The sequence below is a fragment of the Dipodomys ordii genome, unplaced genomic scaffold (assembly GCF_000151885.1).
Source record: "Dipodomys ordii isolate 6190 unplaced genomic scaffold, Dord_2.0 Scaffold22, whole genome shotgun sequence".
Taxonomy (NCBI): Eukaryota; Metazoa; Chordata; class Mammalia; order Rodentia; family Heteromyidae; genus Dipodomys; species Dipodomys ordii.
Genome location: NW_012267238.1, coordinates 1,704,382 through 1,721,670, shown reverse-complemented (window position 1 = coordinate 1,721,670; position 17,289 = coordinate 1,704,382). Strand labels below are relative to the sequence as shown.

The 17,289-nt window shown below is 40.5% G+C and overlaps 1 protein-coding gene across 2 annotated transcripts in view; it reads right to left on the bottom strand.

Annotated features, from left to right (window-relative positions):
* The window catches only part of Nup98 (nucleoporin 98kDa), a 113,917-nt gene that overhangs the window by 90,744 nt on the left and 5,884 nt on the right, over nucleotides 1-17,289 (bottom strand). For both annotated transcript variants that reach the window (XM_013014110.1, XM_013014111.1), the window contains exons 2-8: nucleotides 16,176-16,279; nucleotides 11,490-11,591; nucleotides 11,196-11,372; nucleotides 10,740-10,879; nucleotides 7,288-7,395; nucleotides 6,232-6,412; nucleotides 3,591-3,754 (exon numbers count right to left, since the gene is read on the bottom strand). In XM_013014110.1, the coding sequence (XP_012869564.1) occupies nucleotides 3,591-3,754; nucleotides 6,232-6,412; nucleotides 7,288-7,395; nucleotides 10,740-10,879; nucleotides 11,196-11,372; nucleotides 11,490-11,591; nucleotides 16,176-16,251 (948 nt within the window). In that variant the 5' untranslated portion in view covers nucleotides 16,252-16,279. The remainder of the gene's footprint in view (nucleotides 1-3,590; nucleotides 3,755-6,231; nucleotides 6,413-7,287; nucleotides 7,396-10,739; nucleotides 10,880-11,195; nucleotides 11,373-11,489; nucleotides 11,592-16,175; nucleotides 16,280-17,289) is intronic.

Below are 17,289 nucleotides of genomic sequence, written 5' to 3'. Positions count from 1 at the left end.
GAGTCTCACAGTCTCTCCTGCCCGGGCTGGCTTTGAACCGCGATCCTCAGATCTCAGCTTCCTGAGTAGCTAGGATTACAGGCGTGAGCCACCAGCGCCCGACCCCAGCCCAACTTTTAAACACCTTTATTAAGACATTAATTGCCATAAAAATCACTCATGTACATTAGACTATTTTTTTATGTCTTTGATTTTTTTGCAGAACTGGAATTCTGGGCTTGTGATCCGAAGTCCATGGCTTGTGATTTTTAGGAAGGTTTCTACCACCTGAAACATGCCTCCAATCATCAATGGTTTTGTTTGCTTTTTGTTGGTACTTGAGCTTAAAGTTAGGGCCTTTATCTCACTCAGTTTTTATCTCTTTAAGCTGGCACTCTACCACCTGAGCCATACTTCCAGTTGTAGCTATTTGCTGGTTAATTGGAGATGTGAGTCTCAGATCTTCAATGATTTTTTTTCTATATGATCTGAGTTGTGCAACATCCCCAGTATAAATTTAGAACCTATCTTCACTATTCCAAAAAGAAATCTCAGAATTAGTAGCAGTCACTACGAATCTCAAATTACCACTAACCTACTTTTTGTTTCCACAGATTGGTCTAAACATTCAATATGAGGAGGATAGAAAATGTGGTCTTGACAAACGGTACATGGTCTCCCTGATAAGTGGATGTTAAATCCAAAATGTTAGGTGATACGACAAAATTAACAGGACCTAAGAAACAAAGAACTTCCACTCATCTGGTCGAACCACTACTAAATAACCCCATGGTGCTGATCACATGTATGGTGTATATGTGTGCACAGTTGTATGTTATAGACCGTGATAGATAATTTGCTCCAGGAAAGTTAGAATAAGTTTGTGACTTTAAATGAGCATCACTATCCCATAATACTGTGAAATTTTGGAAATTATGTATCACTTAATTACAATTTAAAAAAAAAGAAAATGTGGTCTTTAGTGACTGGCTCCTTTCGTTTTACTTTTTTCAGTCATGGGGCCTGAACTCTGGGCCAAGGCGCTGCCCTCAGCCCTTCAGCTCAAGGTAGTACTCTACCACTTGAGCCACGGTGTCACTTCCGGTTTTCTCAGTGGTTTACTGGAGATAAGTCTCATGGACTTCCTGCCTAGGCTGGCTTTGAACCACGATCCTCATATCTCAGCCTTCTGAGTAGCTAGGATTACAGGCGTGAGCCACCGGCGGCCCAACTCCTTTTATTTAGTTTATTTTAAACATCCATGTTGTAATATATATTGGTACTTCATTCCATTTTTTTTAGCTGAATAATATACCATTGTATGGATGCATTCATTGATCACTGACAAATATTTGGGTTGTTTCCACTGTTTAGCCATTATGGATAATAATAATCAGCATTTGGGTACTAGCCTGTTCCCATTTCTCTAAGGTAAATATCAATATGTACAATTAGTGGGTCATATAATAGCTCTATGCTTAACATTCTCAAGAACCACTGTACTTTTTTTTTTTTTTGGTAGGTTGTGGGGCCTGAACTCAGAGCTTGGGCACTGTTGCTGTCCCTGAGAGCCTCTTTGTGTTCAAGGTTAGTGCTCTACCACTTTGAGCCACAGCACCACTTACAGTTTTTTTGTTTGCCAGTCTTGGGGCTTGAACTCAGGGCCTGGGCACTATCTCTGAGCTTCTTTTGCTCAAGGCTATCACTCTACACTTGAACCACAACAGCAACTCTGGCCTTTCCTGTGACTGTGGTACTGGGGAACTGAACCTAGAACTTCATGCATGCTAGGCAAGCACTCTACCACTAAGCTACATTACCAGGCCCCATTTCATGTTTTTGAGTGGCTTATTAAAGATAAGTCTCGGGAATTTTCTGCCCAGGCTGGCTTTGAACTGGGATCCTCAGAGCTCAGTCTCCTGAGTAGCTAGGATTACAGGTGTCAGCCATCAGTCCCAGCTTACTGAACTTTTTCGCAAAGTGGCATTACACATTACTAGGAGCAATGTGTATGAGTTTCAACTTCTTCAGGTCCTTGTTAATACTGTTATATGTCAGTTTAACCTTCTAAGTGGTAAGTTGCATCTTATGCTTTTAATTTGTAATGACTAATGATGTTGAGTATCTTTGTTCTTGGTCCATTTTTAAGGTTCTTTTCTTTTTTGGGGGGGGGGCAGGGTCCAGTCGTGGGGCCTGAACTCTGGGCCTGGGCGCTGTCCCTCAGTTCTTCAGCTCAAGGCTAGCACTCTACCACTTGAGCCACAGCACCACTTCCGGCTTTTTTCTTTTTGCTTATGTGGTGCTGAGGAATTGAACCCAGGTCTTCATGCATGCAAGGCAAGCACTCTACCACTAAGCCACATTTCCCAGCCGCTTTAAAAGGAATTTTGTCAGTTGCTTGAACTTGGACCTGGACACTGTCCCTGAGGTTCTTTTTCCTCAAGGCTAGATAGAGCTCTACCACTTTAAGCCACAGCACCACTTCCAGTTTTCTGGTGATTTACTGGAGATACTTGTCTCATGGACTTTTCCTGCCCAGGTTGACAGTATCATCAGATCTTAGCCTCCTGAGTAGCTAAGATTATAGGCACTAGCCACTAGCACACAGCTTTTAAAAGGTCTTAATTTATTTTTATTTATTTATTTTTCGGGTCCGGTTGTGGGGCCTGAACTCTGGGCCTGGGAGCTGTCCCTCAGCTCTTCAGCTCAAGGCTAGCGCTCTACCACTTGAGCCACAGCACAACTTCCGGCTTTTTTCTTTTTGCTTATGTGGTGCTGAGGAATCGAACCCAGGGCCTCATGCATGCAAGGCAAGTGCTCTACCACTGAGCCAACTTCCCAGCCCTTTTGTCTGATTCTATAGAAACAAGCTGTAAGAACTTTTTTTTTTTTTTTTTTTTTGCCAGTCCTGGGACTTGAGAGCTTCTTTTGCTCAAGGCTAGCACTCTCTACCACTTGAGCCACAGTGCCACTTCTGGCTTCTACTATGTATATGGTTCTGAGGAATCAAACCCAGGGCTTCATGCATGCGAGGCAAGCATTCTATCACTAAGTCACATTCCCAGCCCCTAAAAGAACATTTTGAAAAATAGCTCGTAATTGACAAGTTATTTTCTCCAAAACTTTATAGCATGCCTGGAGTCAATGTCACAGGTGAAGATTTAAGGCAACCAATAAGACTCGCAATAAATTAAGAGTAGAAACCTAACAAAAGCTCTTAATCACTAAAAGATTTTCCTTTCTTCTTTCTTTTAAATATCCTCAGCTTTCTGGGTGCTGATGGCTTACAACTGTAATCCTATCTACTCTGAAGACTGAGATCTGAGGATCGCAGTTTGAGGCTAGACCAGGTAGGAAGAGTCCACGGGACTCTTATCTCCAATAAACTACCAAGAAAGCCTGAAGAGGAGCTGTGGTTCAAGTTGTTCAAGTGTGCTAGCCTTGAGCACAAAAGTTCAAGGACAATGGCCAGACCAGCTAAATAAATAAATAAATAACCTCAGTTCTAATTAGCTGTAATATAAACAGAACTTATTAGTTTGGCATAATGAAGTTCTATTAACTTAGCTCTAAAGTAAGACCTAGAGCTAACAAAGGGCTTGTTTCCTTACCATGGTATTAGTACTTGGCTGTCCAAGGGTGCTGGTGTTACCAAAGGAAAAGCCAGTGTTCTGGGTAGTTGTGGCCTGGCCAAATGGTTTGCTGAAGAGGCTGGTAGTCTGTTGATTCTGCTGGCCAAAGAGACCACCTGGATTTGTTCCAAATCCAGTTGTACCTTACAGGAACAAAAGGAGGAAGAAAGGAAAAAAAAAATCAATGAAAACTATTTTAAAAACTACACAAAAAGATGGAAACTTCTACTATCCAATAATCAAGCAATAATTTTACCATATCTGATATTATCTAAATTATTCTATATCCAATTGCCTTTTTACTTTATTTTCTCAAAATGGAGCCATATTAGCATGAAACTTTTAATTTCTATAGTAATGCTGTGACCCCAAGAACCCTAACTAGGGAAAATGATCTTCCTTTATGAGCCCGTAGTTTTCGTCTTTTTTTTTTTTTTGGTCAGTCATGGGGCCTGAAATCTGGGCCTGGGCACTGTCCCTCAGCTCTTTAGCTCAAAGTTAGCACTCTACCACTTGAGCCATAGCTCCACTTCTGGGTTTTTCTGTTTATGTGATGCTGAGGAATCGAACCCAGAGCCTCATGCATACAAGGCAAGCACTCTACCACTGAGCCACCTTCCTAGCCCTGTAGGCTATCTTTATAGATTGTTGGCTACGCTACATCCTTTGCTGTGCAGCAACATTTTAGTTTGATCAAGTCTTTCTTCAATTTACTGTGCTTCTGGATCTTTACGCAGAAAGTTTCTATCTGTGCCCACGAACCCTAATGTTTCCCCTATTCAGTCTTTTAATAGTTTCATAACAATTACTTAAATATAAAGAAAGAATCCTAATGGCTGCCCTTCCTACTGGGCACAGCAAAGAAAATAATAAATTAGACTTTCTCTGCCAAAAATAAAAAGAGCATATTCAAAGTCTATGTTGTTTTAATCTCTTTACATTTAATCATTCTTGAAAATGAGACTTAATTTATCCAGCATAGAGTCTGACACATAATACTTAAGAATAAATAAGTGCTACAGGTAAGATGGTGTATAATCTCAGCATTTAAGAAGACCATCAAGGGACTGGGAAGATGGCTCAGTGGTAGAGCGCTTGCCTTGCATGCCTGAGGCCCTGGGTTTGATTCCTCAGAACCACATAAGAAAAAAGAAAAAAGCCGGAAGTGGTGCTGTGACTCAAGTGGTAGAGCGCTAGCCTTGAGCTGAAGAGCTGAGGGACAGTGCCCAGACCCAGAGTTCAGGCCCCACGACCGGACTCAAAAAAAAAAAAAAAAAGAAGACAATTTCCAGGTCAACCTGTCCTACACAGTGAGACTCTGTTTCAAAACCAAACCAAACAAAAAATATTGATTAAAAGAATATTAAATGTCATTTTAATAAACATATTTATATATAAGTATATATGTAAGTATTCTCTTAAAGCTATGAAAAAATGTAACTTTTGGTAGTCTCTACAGAGAAAAATTGGTAGCTAAGCGAGGCAAATAGGAAAAGAACACATACTTGGTTAGATAGTGGTATTTTTAGAAAGTAATTCAGTCATCATCCTGACATACTGTCTTCTGTATCTCTTATTAAATCAAAATAGTTATAAAACTGAATAGAGTTTGGAATCTTTTTTTTTTCCTCTTAATATTGGGAATTTAAAGCAGGTCCTTAGCTGGGCACTGGTGGCCCATGTCTGTAATCATAGGTACTCAGGAGGCTGACATCTGAGATCATGATTCAAAGCCAGCTCAGGAAGAAAATCTGTTAGACTTTTTCTTTTGTCAGTTGTGGGGCTTGAATTCTGGGCCTGGGGGCTATCCCTCAGCTCTTCAGCTTAAGACAAACATTCTACCACTTGACCCACAGTGTCGCTTCCCGTTTTCTGGTAGTTTGTAGGAGACAAGTCTCACAGAACCTATATCAGCTCAGATCTCAGCCTCCTGAGTAGCTAAGATTACAGGTGTGAGCCACCAGCATTCAACCTTATAAAACTCTGATCTCCAATAATCACCAGAAAACAGGAAGTGGAGCTGTAGCTCAAATTTTGAGCAAAAGAGCTCAGAGACAGCCACCAGGCTCCAAGTTCAACCCTCATAACTAATAAAAAATTAAATAAAATCAGGGCTTCATCCATGAGCTAGCCTCTAGCCTCAGACTTATTATACTTGTCCAGACACCATCATCTCTCATGTGGATAATACAATTGTTTTTTCAACTAATTTGTTTACCCCCTTATAATCTACTCTCACACAAAGGCCTTCAGAACAATTATTTGATTATAATTATGAGTTCTCTTCCAAAACAACTCTTCCCAAATCAAATAAAAAAAGTTTTAATACAGACCCACAAAATCTCTTAAAATATCTTTCATATCCCATGGGAACACCTCTCTGTATCTTTACCCTTAGCTCTCTGGCAAAAACTTAATTATGGCTACTTGTGTTCACCTGACCACTGCTCAAAAGTCATCTTTTAAATGTAAATCTGTTTCTCCCCACCCTGTACATACATAGCAGGTATTATTCCTCTAGTATCCATAAAATACTTGTCTCCACAGGACTTAATCACAGAATGACAATTATGTATTATTTTGCTTTTCTTTCCTTAATACAGTCCAATAAAGTGCTTACTAGTTCCAAAGGCAGTTTTGTTCGGACCATATGCAAAGCCTGAATTAGTGGTGGAGGAGCTGAAGAGTCCGGTTGCACTGGAGGTGGCTGGTGAAGATCCAAATAAGCCAGCTGTGGTCCCTGCTCCCACCTGATTCTGCGGACCTTTCCGGTTAGCCCGATAATCCTCTAAACGAAGTTCCTGAAGATAGGGGAAATGTATTTTTCCATTCTTAATATGCAAAATCCTTTAGGAGGCTAAATGAAATTCTATGTTTACATAGCAAGTATGATTTTGTAAAGATAGTTCCAGCCCAAAACACATACTCATACACATGCTCGCTCTCTATATTTTTTCTATATAAGTATGTATTTCCCTATACATGTATATCTAATATGTTATACATAACGTATTACATATTAAGTATATAATCCTAGTCGATACGGATGGAGGTTCAGAAAATTTAGGGGAAAGAAGTTTAGTAATGTGTTTCATAATTTAATAGTTTCTGAACACTTCAGAGTAAAACAAGCAATTTGGGATATAAAAAAGCAACAACTGCTACATTCAACAGTGACAGTCAAATTGCAAACCAGTATATTATGGAGGAATGAGAATAAATAGTGTAATGTTGAATGACAGAGAGTTCAACAGTGAGCAAAACCTGGGCAGTCAAGACAGTGGCTATTTTTCGAACAAGACTATAAGGAGGGACAATGCAGAAGAGAAACATGGGACTATACTAACTACTGGCTATACTATTTTTAATTTGAATCCTTTTGCTTATAATTTTAACAAGTTTACTAAAAACTCATGTGCATAAACACATGTATATCGCCCAATGTAATGTAAACAACTTTTAATCATAACAGACGATTACAAGGGAACACTGATATAAATGAAGTGAATGTCATCCTAGTGTACGAGAAAAAAAGGAATCTATAAGTAACACAAAATCTTTTGGTTAATGTTAGATTTTTACTTAGGCCCACTTAATCTTAAAAATATTTTTAAAAAGCTGCTTTCCAATAGAATAGAAATGTTAGGATGATTTTTTTATACTGTGTTTTACTGACCTCTAGTGACTTGCTTTCATATTCTTTCATAGCAGTAATACACTGGTGCTTGGTACTGATGTTGGTGCTAACTCCAGCTTTAACCATAGTATCTGTACCAGTTGGAGGCTGCAAAGGAAGGAAATACATTTTCTAAGTCTAAGCTTACTTCCACAGACACAATTCCCTAACCTCTGAATTATAATAAAACCAGTAACTAGAACTTTTAATACTAAATGTGGCCAGGTGCTGGCTGTAGGACATACTTTAGTCACAGATATACTAGAGGTTGAGGAGGACAGATCAGCTGAGCCCAAGAGTTCAAGATCAACCAGAGCAACAAAGCAAGAACAAAAGCTAGGGCTGGGAATGTAGCTTAGTGATAGAGTGCTTGCCTAGCATGCATGAAACCCTGGGTTTGATTCCTCAGCATCACATGAACAGAAAAAGCCAAAAGTGGCACTGTGGCTCAAGTGGTAGAGTGCTAGTCTTGGGCAAAAAATGTAGCTCAGGAACCCTGCCCAGGCCTTGAATTCAAACCCTAAGACCCTAGGCAAAAAAAAAAAAAAACACCTAAAACAAGCTGGTTTCAGGGCTGGGAAGGTGGCTCAGTGGTAGAGCGCTTGCCTTGCATGCCTGAGGCCCTGGGTTCGATTCCTCAGCACCACATAAGCAAAAAGAAAAAAGCTGGGAATGGCGTTGTGGCTCAAGTGATAGAGTGCTAGCCTTGAGCTGAAGAGCTGAGGGACAGTGCCCAGGCCCAGAGTTCAGGCCCCACGACCGTACCAAAAAAAAAAAAAAAAAAAAACAAGCTGGTTTCAAGGGTGCTTGATTACAGTATTTTGCATTTCTCAATTCATTCTGTATCCAGCTTATCAGAATAGATAACAAATCCAAGGATTAATCCCATAACCTATATAACTGAATTACATGCTAAAATATATGTACAGAATATATATATATATTCTATATATATATATTTAGAATAAAATATATGTATATGTATATGCATAGAAAAAGTTTACCAGGGCTGGGAAGGCAGAGTCCTTGCCTTCCCCACCCAGCCTTTCGTATTTAAGTGCAGTCAGTCATGAAATGGGTAGTAGAATTTAGATGTAAAAGTTGAGAAGTAAGGATCTGGGAAGGTGGCTCGGTGGTAGAGTTCTTGCCTGGCATGCATGAGGCCCTGGGTTCCTTAGCATCACATAAACAGAAAAAGCCGGGGAGAGGTATAGTAGGAGAAAATGAGGGAGGGGGCAACTATGTTTGACAAGAATTGAACTCATTTCTTTACTTATGTAACTGTAACCCCTCTATACATTACCTTTACATGGCCAGTTTTCTCAACTATTGTTTCACCAGATGGTAATTTTCACTATCTGTCATATTTAACTTTAAAGTCAGAATTCTAAAGTTAATATTAGGCATTATCTTGAAATATTATTATGTATGAATCACCTTACATAACTTACCTAATTTTTTCCCCCTTCTAGTATCAGAGTTGGAACTCAAAGCCTCCTGCTTGCTAGGCAGGCACCCTACTACTTTAGCCACATACCTTGGGCCATCTCACTTTATCAATTAGATTCTCCAATTTATGCCTTGACTAGACAATAATCCTCCAATTTACATATCTTGTGTAGCTAGGATGACAGGTGCACACCACCACACCCAACCTTATTGTTTTTATTTTTTTTTGGGGGTCCGGTGGTCAGGCCTGAACCTGGGCCTGGGCACTGTCCCTCAGCTCTTGAGCTCAAGGCTAGTGCTCTACCACTTGAGCCATAGCACCACTTCTGGCTTTTTTCTTTTTGCTTATGTGGTGCTTAGGAATCGAACCCAGGGCCTCGTGCATGCAAGGCAAGCGCTCAACCACTGAGCCACTTCCCAGCCCCCAACCTTTTTTTTACTCCAATCTTGGGGCTTGAACTCAGGGCCTGGGCACTGACCCCAAGCATCTTTGTGCTCAAGGTTAATGCTCTACCATTTGAGCCACAGTGCCACTTGTAGCTTTTTCTGAGTAGTAGTTTACTGGAGATAACAGTCTCATAGACTTTTCTGCTCCGGCTGACCTTGAAGCATAATCCTCAGAACTCAGACTCCTAAGGAGCTAGGATTATAGGCGAGAGCTACCGGCACTTGGCTCACATCTACCTTTTACTGGTTGAAATGGTTGGGAGAGGTATATCTTGAAGGTTTTGCCTGGCTGGCCTTAAACCATAATCCTCATGATCTCTGTCTCTGCAATAGCTACCTTACTCAGCTCATATATCTCCTTAAACAAAAAAGCCTCATTTTTGTTTTTCTATGCTTTGCCCTTTATTATGTATTTCTATTAAAAAAAGCCAAGTGCTGGTGGTCATGCCTATAATCCTACCCTATTTAGGATGCTGAGATCTGAGGATCAGAGTTTGATGCCAGCTCAACAGACAAATTCTTGAGACTATGTACAAACTAATCACTAAAAAGCCAGAAATAAGAGCTGTAAATCAAGTGGTAATAGTAGTTTACAGTAGCTTTGAGTACAAAAGCTTAGAGATAATACTCAGGCCCTAAGTTCAAGCCCCAGGACTGGCACACACACAAAAAAAATTATCAGAGGATAAATGACGAACACAATAAAGTTTTATCTCATATAAGCTACTCTAGCTGGGCACCAGTGGTTCATGCCTATAATCCTAGCTACTCAGGAGGCAGAGATCTAGATCTGAGGACCGTAGTTCAAAGCCAGCAGAAGCAGCAAAGTCCATGAGCCTCTTATCACCAATTAACCATCAGAAAACTCGGAAGTGGAACTGTGGCTCAAAGTGGTAAGAGTACTAGCCTTCAGCAATAGAGCTTAGGGGCAGTGCCCAAATTCAAGCCCCAAGAGCTACTCTAAATAAGTACACTAAATAGCTATTCTATTCAACTTCCACATACAAATTTGACTGAGATTACTGCTATTCAAATATATATACAACCTAAATTTGTGTTTTACAACTTTTCCTGTGTACTGTATAAGTATTTATAAACTTTATTTAAAATCTTCCAAGAAGGGGCTGGGAAGGTGGCTCAGTGGTAGAGCACTTGCCTTGCATGCCTGAGGCCCTGGGTTTGATTCCTCAGCACCACATAAGCAAAAAGAAAAAAGCCAGAAGTGGTACTGTGGTTCAAGTGGTAGAGAGCTAGCCTTGAGCTCAAGAGCTGAGGGACAGCGAGCGCCCAGGCCCAGAGTTCAGGCCCCAGAACCGGACCCAAAAAATAAAACAAAATCTTCCAAGAAGAGCTATACTCATAACTGAAGAGAGTGATTTTATAATTCATCTTACAAAGAAACAAAATGAGGGGGTAACAATGTTTAACAGGATATGTACTCATTACCTTACTCATGTAACTGTAAACCCTCTGTACAGTATCTTTACAATAAAAAGTATTTAAAAAATTAAAATGAGAAAGAAACATATTGCACAAACACTAGGAGAAATACCTACATTAAATTTAATGGTAGTCCCAGTAGGTGCTGCTGTAAAACTACTTGGCCCAAAAAGGGAGCCTGAGGTACTACCAAAAGGATTAGAGGTGGTATTTGTTGTTCCGAAGAGTCCCCCACTGCTTGTACTTGTTCCAAAATCTGTAAGTTAGAAAGAAAAAAAAAAATGAAACTGAGGAGTAAATACTTTTAAGCATCTACAAGACACTCTGGAAATGGACATAGCACTGGCAACAGTACTTTCATATTCTCAAATTTTCTAACTTTGCATTTTCTTGAGCAAATACATATTCAATCAAACATACAAGCCCCAAAATTTGAAGTTTCCATATTTCCATATTTTTGACACTTTAGGGGAAAATCAAGTTGGTGAACATAGGGAAGAAAGAAAGAATAGTATACAATCAATATGCAAATCAAACTGTCAGGTGCACAAGTCTAATAATATCCTACTTACTCCCAAAGCCAGTTGGTTTATTTTGTGCAAAGGCATTGTTTTGGGATGAGAAGAGACTGGTCCCTGTACTTGAAGATCCAAACAAGCTATTTGATGTTCCTGTTGATGTACCAAACCCAAAACCAGTGCTTGTGGAGGTAGCTGGCTGGCTAAATGAACTGGTACCAAATAATCCTCCTAAGGAGATAGGTGATAGAAGGAGAGGGGGAAAAAAACAAAACAGATCAATTACTAAATAAAGTACTATACCAACAATAAATGAATTTAAACAAAGTAAGAAAAGAAATATCTTACCTGGTTTGGTCTGTGAATTTCCAAATAAGCTTCCAGTATTGTTGCTAGAACCAAATGCAGATGTTCCAAATGCCCCTCCGCTAGTGGTGCCAAAGCCAGTGTCTGAAAACAAATCAAATCCCATACTTAGAATTTAGAATAAAATCTAAACCAGGTAAGTAATTTGTTCAAGGCTAGCATTCTACCACTTTGAGCACCACTTTTGGTTTTCTGTAAGTTAATTGGAGAAAAGAGTCTTCCTGGGCTGGCTTCAAACCAAGATCCTCAGATTCTCAGCTTCCTGAGCAGCCAGGATTATAGGCATGAGCCACTGGTGCCCAGCTAGTTTTAATATCTTTAACATTATGCATCTGAATAGGACCATTATCTGACTTGAAAACTTCCTCAAAGTATTACTAAACAAAAAGGGGAAGAGGAAGATAAGGGAGAGTAATAAAAGGGGTGAGCTTAATCCATATATGTTGAATCCATGGTATGAAAATGTCACAATAATCCCTCCCTCTCGCCAACTAATGCATGTGTAAAAAAAAAAAAAAAAGATTAATGGAAAGCTGGGCAACAGTGGCTCACACCTGTAATCCTAGCTACTCAGGAGGCTAAGATCTGAGGATCATGGTTCAAAGCCAGTCCAGGCAGGAATGTCAGTAGACTCTTATCTCCAATTAACCACCAGGAAACTGGAAGTGGTGCTAGGGCTCCAAGTGGTAGAGAACTAGCCTTGAGCTTAAGAGCTCAAGTGACCAGGCCCAGAATTCAAGTCCCATGACAAAAAAAAGGGGGGGGGGGCTGGAAGTTGTCTCAATGGTAGAGTACTTGCCTTGCAAGCATGAGGCCCTGGATTCGATTCCTCAGCACCACATTAGCAGAAGAAAAACAAACAAGTAGTGGTGCTGTGGCTCAAGTGGTAGAGCGCTAACCTTGACTGAAGAGATGAGGGACAGTGCCCAGGCCCAGAGTTCAGGCCCCACGACCAAAAACCAAATCAACAGAAAGATGTGACTTTTCTAGTGGGAATGTAGCTCATCGATAGAGCACTTTGTTTAACACAACTGAGGCCCTAGGTTTAGGCATGAATTTTTAAGCCACGTTGATAGTATACTCCTATAGTCCTAGTCACTCTCAACTAACTCAAGAAGTTGAGGAAGGAAGACAGTTAGTCCAGGAGCTCAAGGTCAGCTTGAGTGACAGAATGAGTGACATCCTGCCACAGAAGGAAAGGAAAAGGAAAGACTGATAGGTAAAATTGGTAACACTGGAGATAAGTGTATGAGAGTTCATGATAATTTTCTTTGGTTGTTTTTTTTTGGGGGGGAGGGGGGTCAGTCACGGGCACTGTCCCTGATCTTGTTTTTGCTCAATGCTAACTAACACTCTACCACTTGAGCCACAGCACCACTTCTGGCTTTTGCTATATATGTGGTACTCAGGGATCAAACCCAGGGCTTCATGCATGCTAGGCAAGCACTCTACCACTAAGCCACCTTTCCAGCCCTTTGTATACATTTTTTTTAACCAAGGGTTAAAAGTAAATAAGGGGGCTGGGAATGTGGCCAAAAAAATCAGAAGTGAAGCTGTGGCTCAAGTGATAGCTAGCCTTGGGCAACAAAGCTAAGGGACAGCAACAAGCCATGAGTGCAAGCCCCAGGAATTTTTTCTTCTGGCCTGAAAGTTAGTAATAGATCATAACTTTGTGCTAAAAGAAACAATACTTTTATTTAATTTCTATTTATCAGAAAGCCATGGAAATGCATTAACTTACTTCTATTTTTCTTACAGTTTTAATTAAATCATTTTTCAAGGAGACTTATAAAAATCAAATTGAATAAAATTACTCTTTTCTTTTTGTCGATTTTCTTTTTCTTTTCTTTTTCTTCTTTTTGCTAGTCCTGAGGCTTGGACTCGGGGCCTGAGCACTGTCACTGACCTTCTTTTGCTCAAAGCTAGCACTCTATCACTTGAGCCACAGTGCTACTCCGGCTTTTTCTGTTTATGTGGTACTGAGGAATCAAACCCAGGGCTTCGTGCCTGATAGGCAAGCACTCTACCACTAAGCCACATTCCTAGCCCTCAGATTTTATTTTTGAGACAGGATCTTACTACTTGTATAGCCCTGATCAGCCTCAAACTCAGTTCTTCTGCCTGAACCTCTTAGGTGCTGAGGCAGGAGTATGTCAAGTTTGAGGCTCACTCAGGTAATGAGATCTCCAAAAAAGGCTAATCCACAAAAATATGTATCTGTAGAGTTTATTATGTAAATTTTATTTACCATTCCAGTTCTTATCATTTGTTCCTGTGAATATCAGTGGTCACCTGCTGTCAATTTATGGTGTGCTACTTTTCTCATCCAACTCTTTTGTATTTTTTCCCCCAAATATATTATGCCTTCCTATGTAATAAACCCAGAAATAGACAGGTAAATAGCTAAGAATTGCTTTTTTTTGGTACCAGTACCAGGGCCTGAACTATGGGCTCAGCTTACTGTACAAAACTGGCACTTTACAACTTGTACCATATCTCTAGCCCTACTTCTTGCTGTTTAATTGGAGATGGATCTGACATACCTTTTCTGCCTTAGCTAACTTCAAATATTGACTCTCAGAATCTCAGCCTCTTTAGCCATCAGTGCTCAGCTTAAAAACTATTCTTCAATAAGGAAAGTAAAGGAGAACCTATAATTTAAAATTTCCCTAACAATTGCTTACTTCACCTTTTTCAGAACTCTAGTATTTCATGAAAAACTGACTGTCTGGTTTCACTTGCTTTAGTATAGCTTTTATGTTGTTGGGAGCCAGTGGCTTGTGCATGAAATCCTAGCTACTCAATAGGCTGAGCCCTAAAACCTATGGTTTGAAGCCAGCTGGTGAAGGAAAGTTCATGACGCTTTGTGAGTAAATATGTGCACCAGTAAAGGGACTTAAACTCGTGACTTCAGTGCTGTCCCTTAGCTTCAGCTTTTTTACATCAAGGTTGGTGTTAAACTATTTGAACTATGGTTTCTTTTTTTTTTTTCTTGGGGGGGGGTCCGGTCATGGGGCTTGATTTCTGGGCCTGGGCGCTGTCCCTCAGCTCTTCAGCTCAAGGCTAGTGCTCTACCACTTGAGCCACAGTGCCACTTCCGGCTTTTTTTTTCTTTTTGCTTATGTGGTGCTGAGGAATCGAACCCAGGGCCTCAGGCATGCAAGGCAAACGCTCTACCACTGAGCCACGTTCCCAGCCCCTTGAACTACAGTTTCTAATTCCAGCTTCTTGGTGGTACGTGGAGGTAAGAGTTTCATAGACTTTCCTGCCCAGGCTGGCTTTAAACTGAGATCCTCAATCATGGCCTCCTGAATCACAGGTTCATTTACTTCTTTTTTTTTTTTTTTGGTAGATCATGGGGCTTGAACTTGAGGGCTGGGCCACTGTCCCTGAGTTCTTTTGCTCCAGTCTAACACTCTTCCACTTTGAGCCACAGTGCCACTTCTGGTTTTCTGGTAGTTAATAGGAGATAAAAGTGTCTCACAGACTTTCCTGTCCTGGCCAGCTTCATTTACTTCTCAAAGCATAGTTTCCCTTTCTTTAAAAAATACTTGCAGTAATTGTTCAGTCTTTATCTGATAAACCAACAACTGGGTCTTCTCAATGGCTATTTCTGTAGTATATTCCTTATTCCTATATATGAGTTATACTTTAATGTTTCTTTGTCTCAATAACAATTTTTAAAGCCGGCGCTGGTGGCTCACACCTGTAATCCTAGCTACTCAGGAGGCTGAGATCTGAGGATCGCAGTTCAAAGCCAGCCCAGGCAGGAGAGACCGTGAGACTCCGATCTCCAATAAACCAACAGAAAACCGGAAGTGGCGCTGTAGCTCAAGTGGTAGAGCGTTCGCCTTGAGCTGAAGAGCTGAGGGACAGCGCCCAGGCCCAGAGTTCAAGCCCCACGGCCAACAAAAAATAACTAAATAAATAACGATTTTAAAAAATGGAGCTGGGCTGGGCGCCAGTGGCTCATGCCTGTAATCCTAGCTATTTAGGAGGCTGAGATCTGAGGATCGAGGTTCAAAGCCAGCCCAGGCAGGAAAGTCCATGAGACTCTTACCTCCAATAAACCACTCAGAAAACTGGAAGTGATGCTGTAGCTCACCTTGAGCTGAAGAACTGAGGGACAGCGCCCAGAGTTATAGCCCCAAGACCGACCCCCACCCAAAAAAAAAAAAATGGAGCTGGGGACCAGTAGCTCACTCCTGTAATCCTATGAAGTAGAGCTGTGGCTCAAATGGTAGAGATCTAGCCTTGAACAAAAAAATCTTAGGGACAGCACTCACACTCTGAGTTCAGGCCCCAGGACTAACACATACTGACACTCACTCTCACATTCAAACACACACACACACACATTCACACACACACACATTCACACACACACACCTGGAAAGTTTGATACGGACTAACACATACTGACACTCACTCACTCTCACATTCACATACACACACACACACACACACACACAGACGGACTAACACATACTGACACTCACTCACTCTCACATTCACACACACACACACACGCACACACACACACACACACACGGAAAGTTTGATACTAAATAGTACCAAGTCTGGATAATGTTTCCCTTCTGCCCCCTTCTCCCAAGGAAAACTCAAAACAGGCTAAGTTTTCCCCTTCAATTCTTTTTAAAAACTTACTTTGTCCAAATGTTGATGTTGTACCAAAGCCACTTGTACTACCCCCAAAGGGGGTTCCAAATGACTTATTAAACATCTTCAAAATAAGTCTTTGCTTCAGAAAGCTAGAAAAAAGAAAAAAAATCAGTTTTTAAAGGCCACACAATACTATGGTTCCAAGAAAGCTATTGTTTTGAAAAGAAAAAACCTATCATTCTAGAAATTTAGTAAGGCCTCCAGAAACTACAACATATACTTTTATTAAATGTTCTAAAACTCTACGTGTTATATAATGTTCTTTAATCCATGCTGCTCTTGAGATGGCCAGTATTATAATCTGAGGTTAAAGTCCAGTTCTTACCAACAACCACAGCCATACCTTTAAAAGTGTTTTTTTAACTTTTTTGGGGGTGGTGGAGTTGCTGAGAATTAAACCAAGACCTCAAAAGTACAAGGTAAAATGCTGTACCACTGAGCTATACTATAGCTCCAGCCCACAATGTGGTTGGTTTTGCTTTTAACCTAACTTTGCTTTTAATAAAGATTTCTAGTCTAAGACCAAATTTTGATATTAGGAAGGTTGCGTTATTTTTTCCTATTTTTCTATATTAAAATAAAAATGTTTGCCAAACTATCCAAATCCCTGATATTCTGGGCATAATAAATACTGTTCTCTATATGGTCCCTCGTCTTCAACATACATGATTTCCCTCCAGTATCCAAACTATGCTCTAGACATTTAATTGGGTTAAACTATTCCAACAACTGTAAAAGTCAGTTTGGAGGGGTTTTCCCATTTGCTTTGAATAAAAGCAAACTACCAGTATAGCTTATTCAAATGTAATAGCTTCATTCAGACATATTCTAAATGGTAGTTCCCTTGTAACTGAATGTAATATTGAACTGGCCCTATGTTTTGTCTGGACACCCTCCAACAATAAAAATGTTCTTTTAGCCGGGCGCTGGTGGCTCACGCCTGTAATCCTAGCTACTCAGGAGGCTGAGATCTGAGAATCGCAGTTCAAAGCCAGCCCGGGCAGGAAAGACCGTGAGACTCCTATCTCCAATAAACCACCAGAAAACCGGAAGTGGCGCTGTAGCTGAAGTGGTAGAGCGCTCGCCTTGAGCTGAAGAG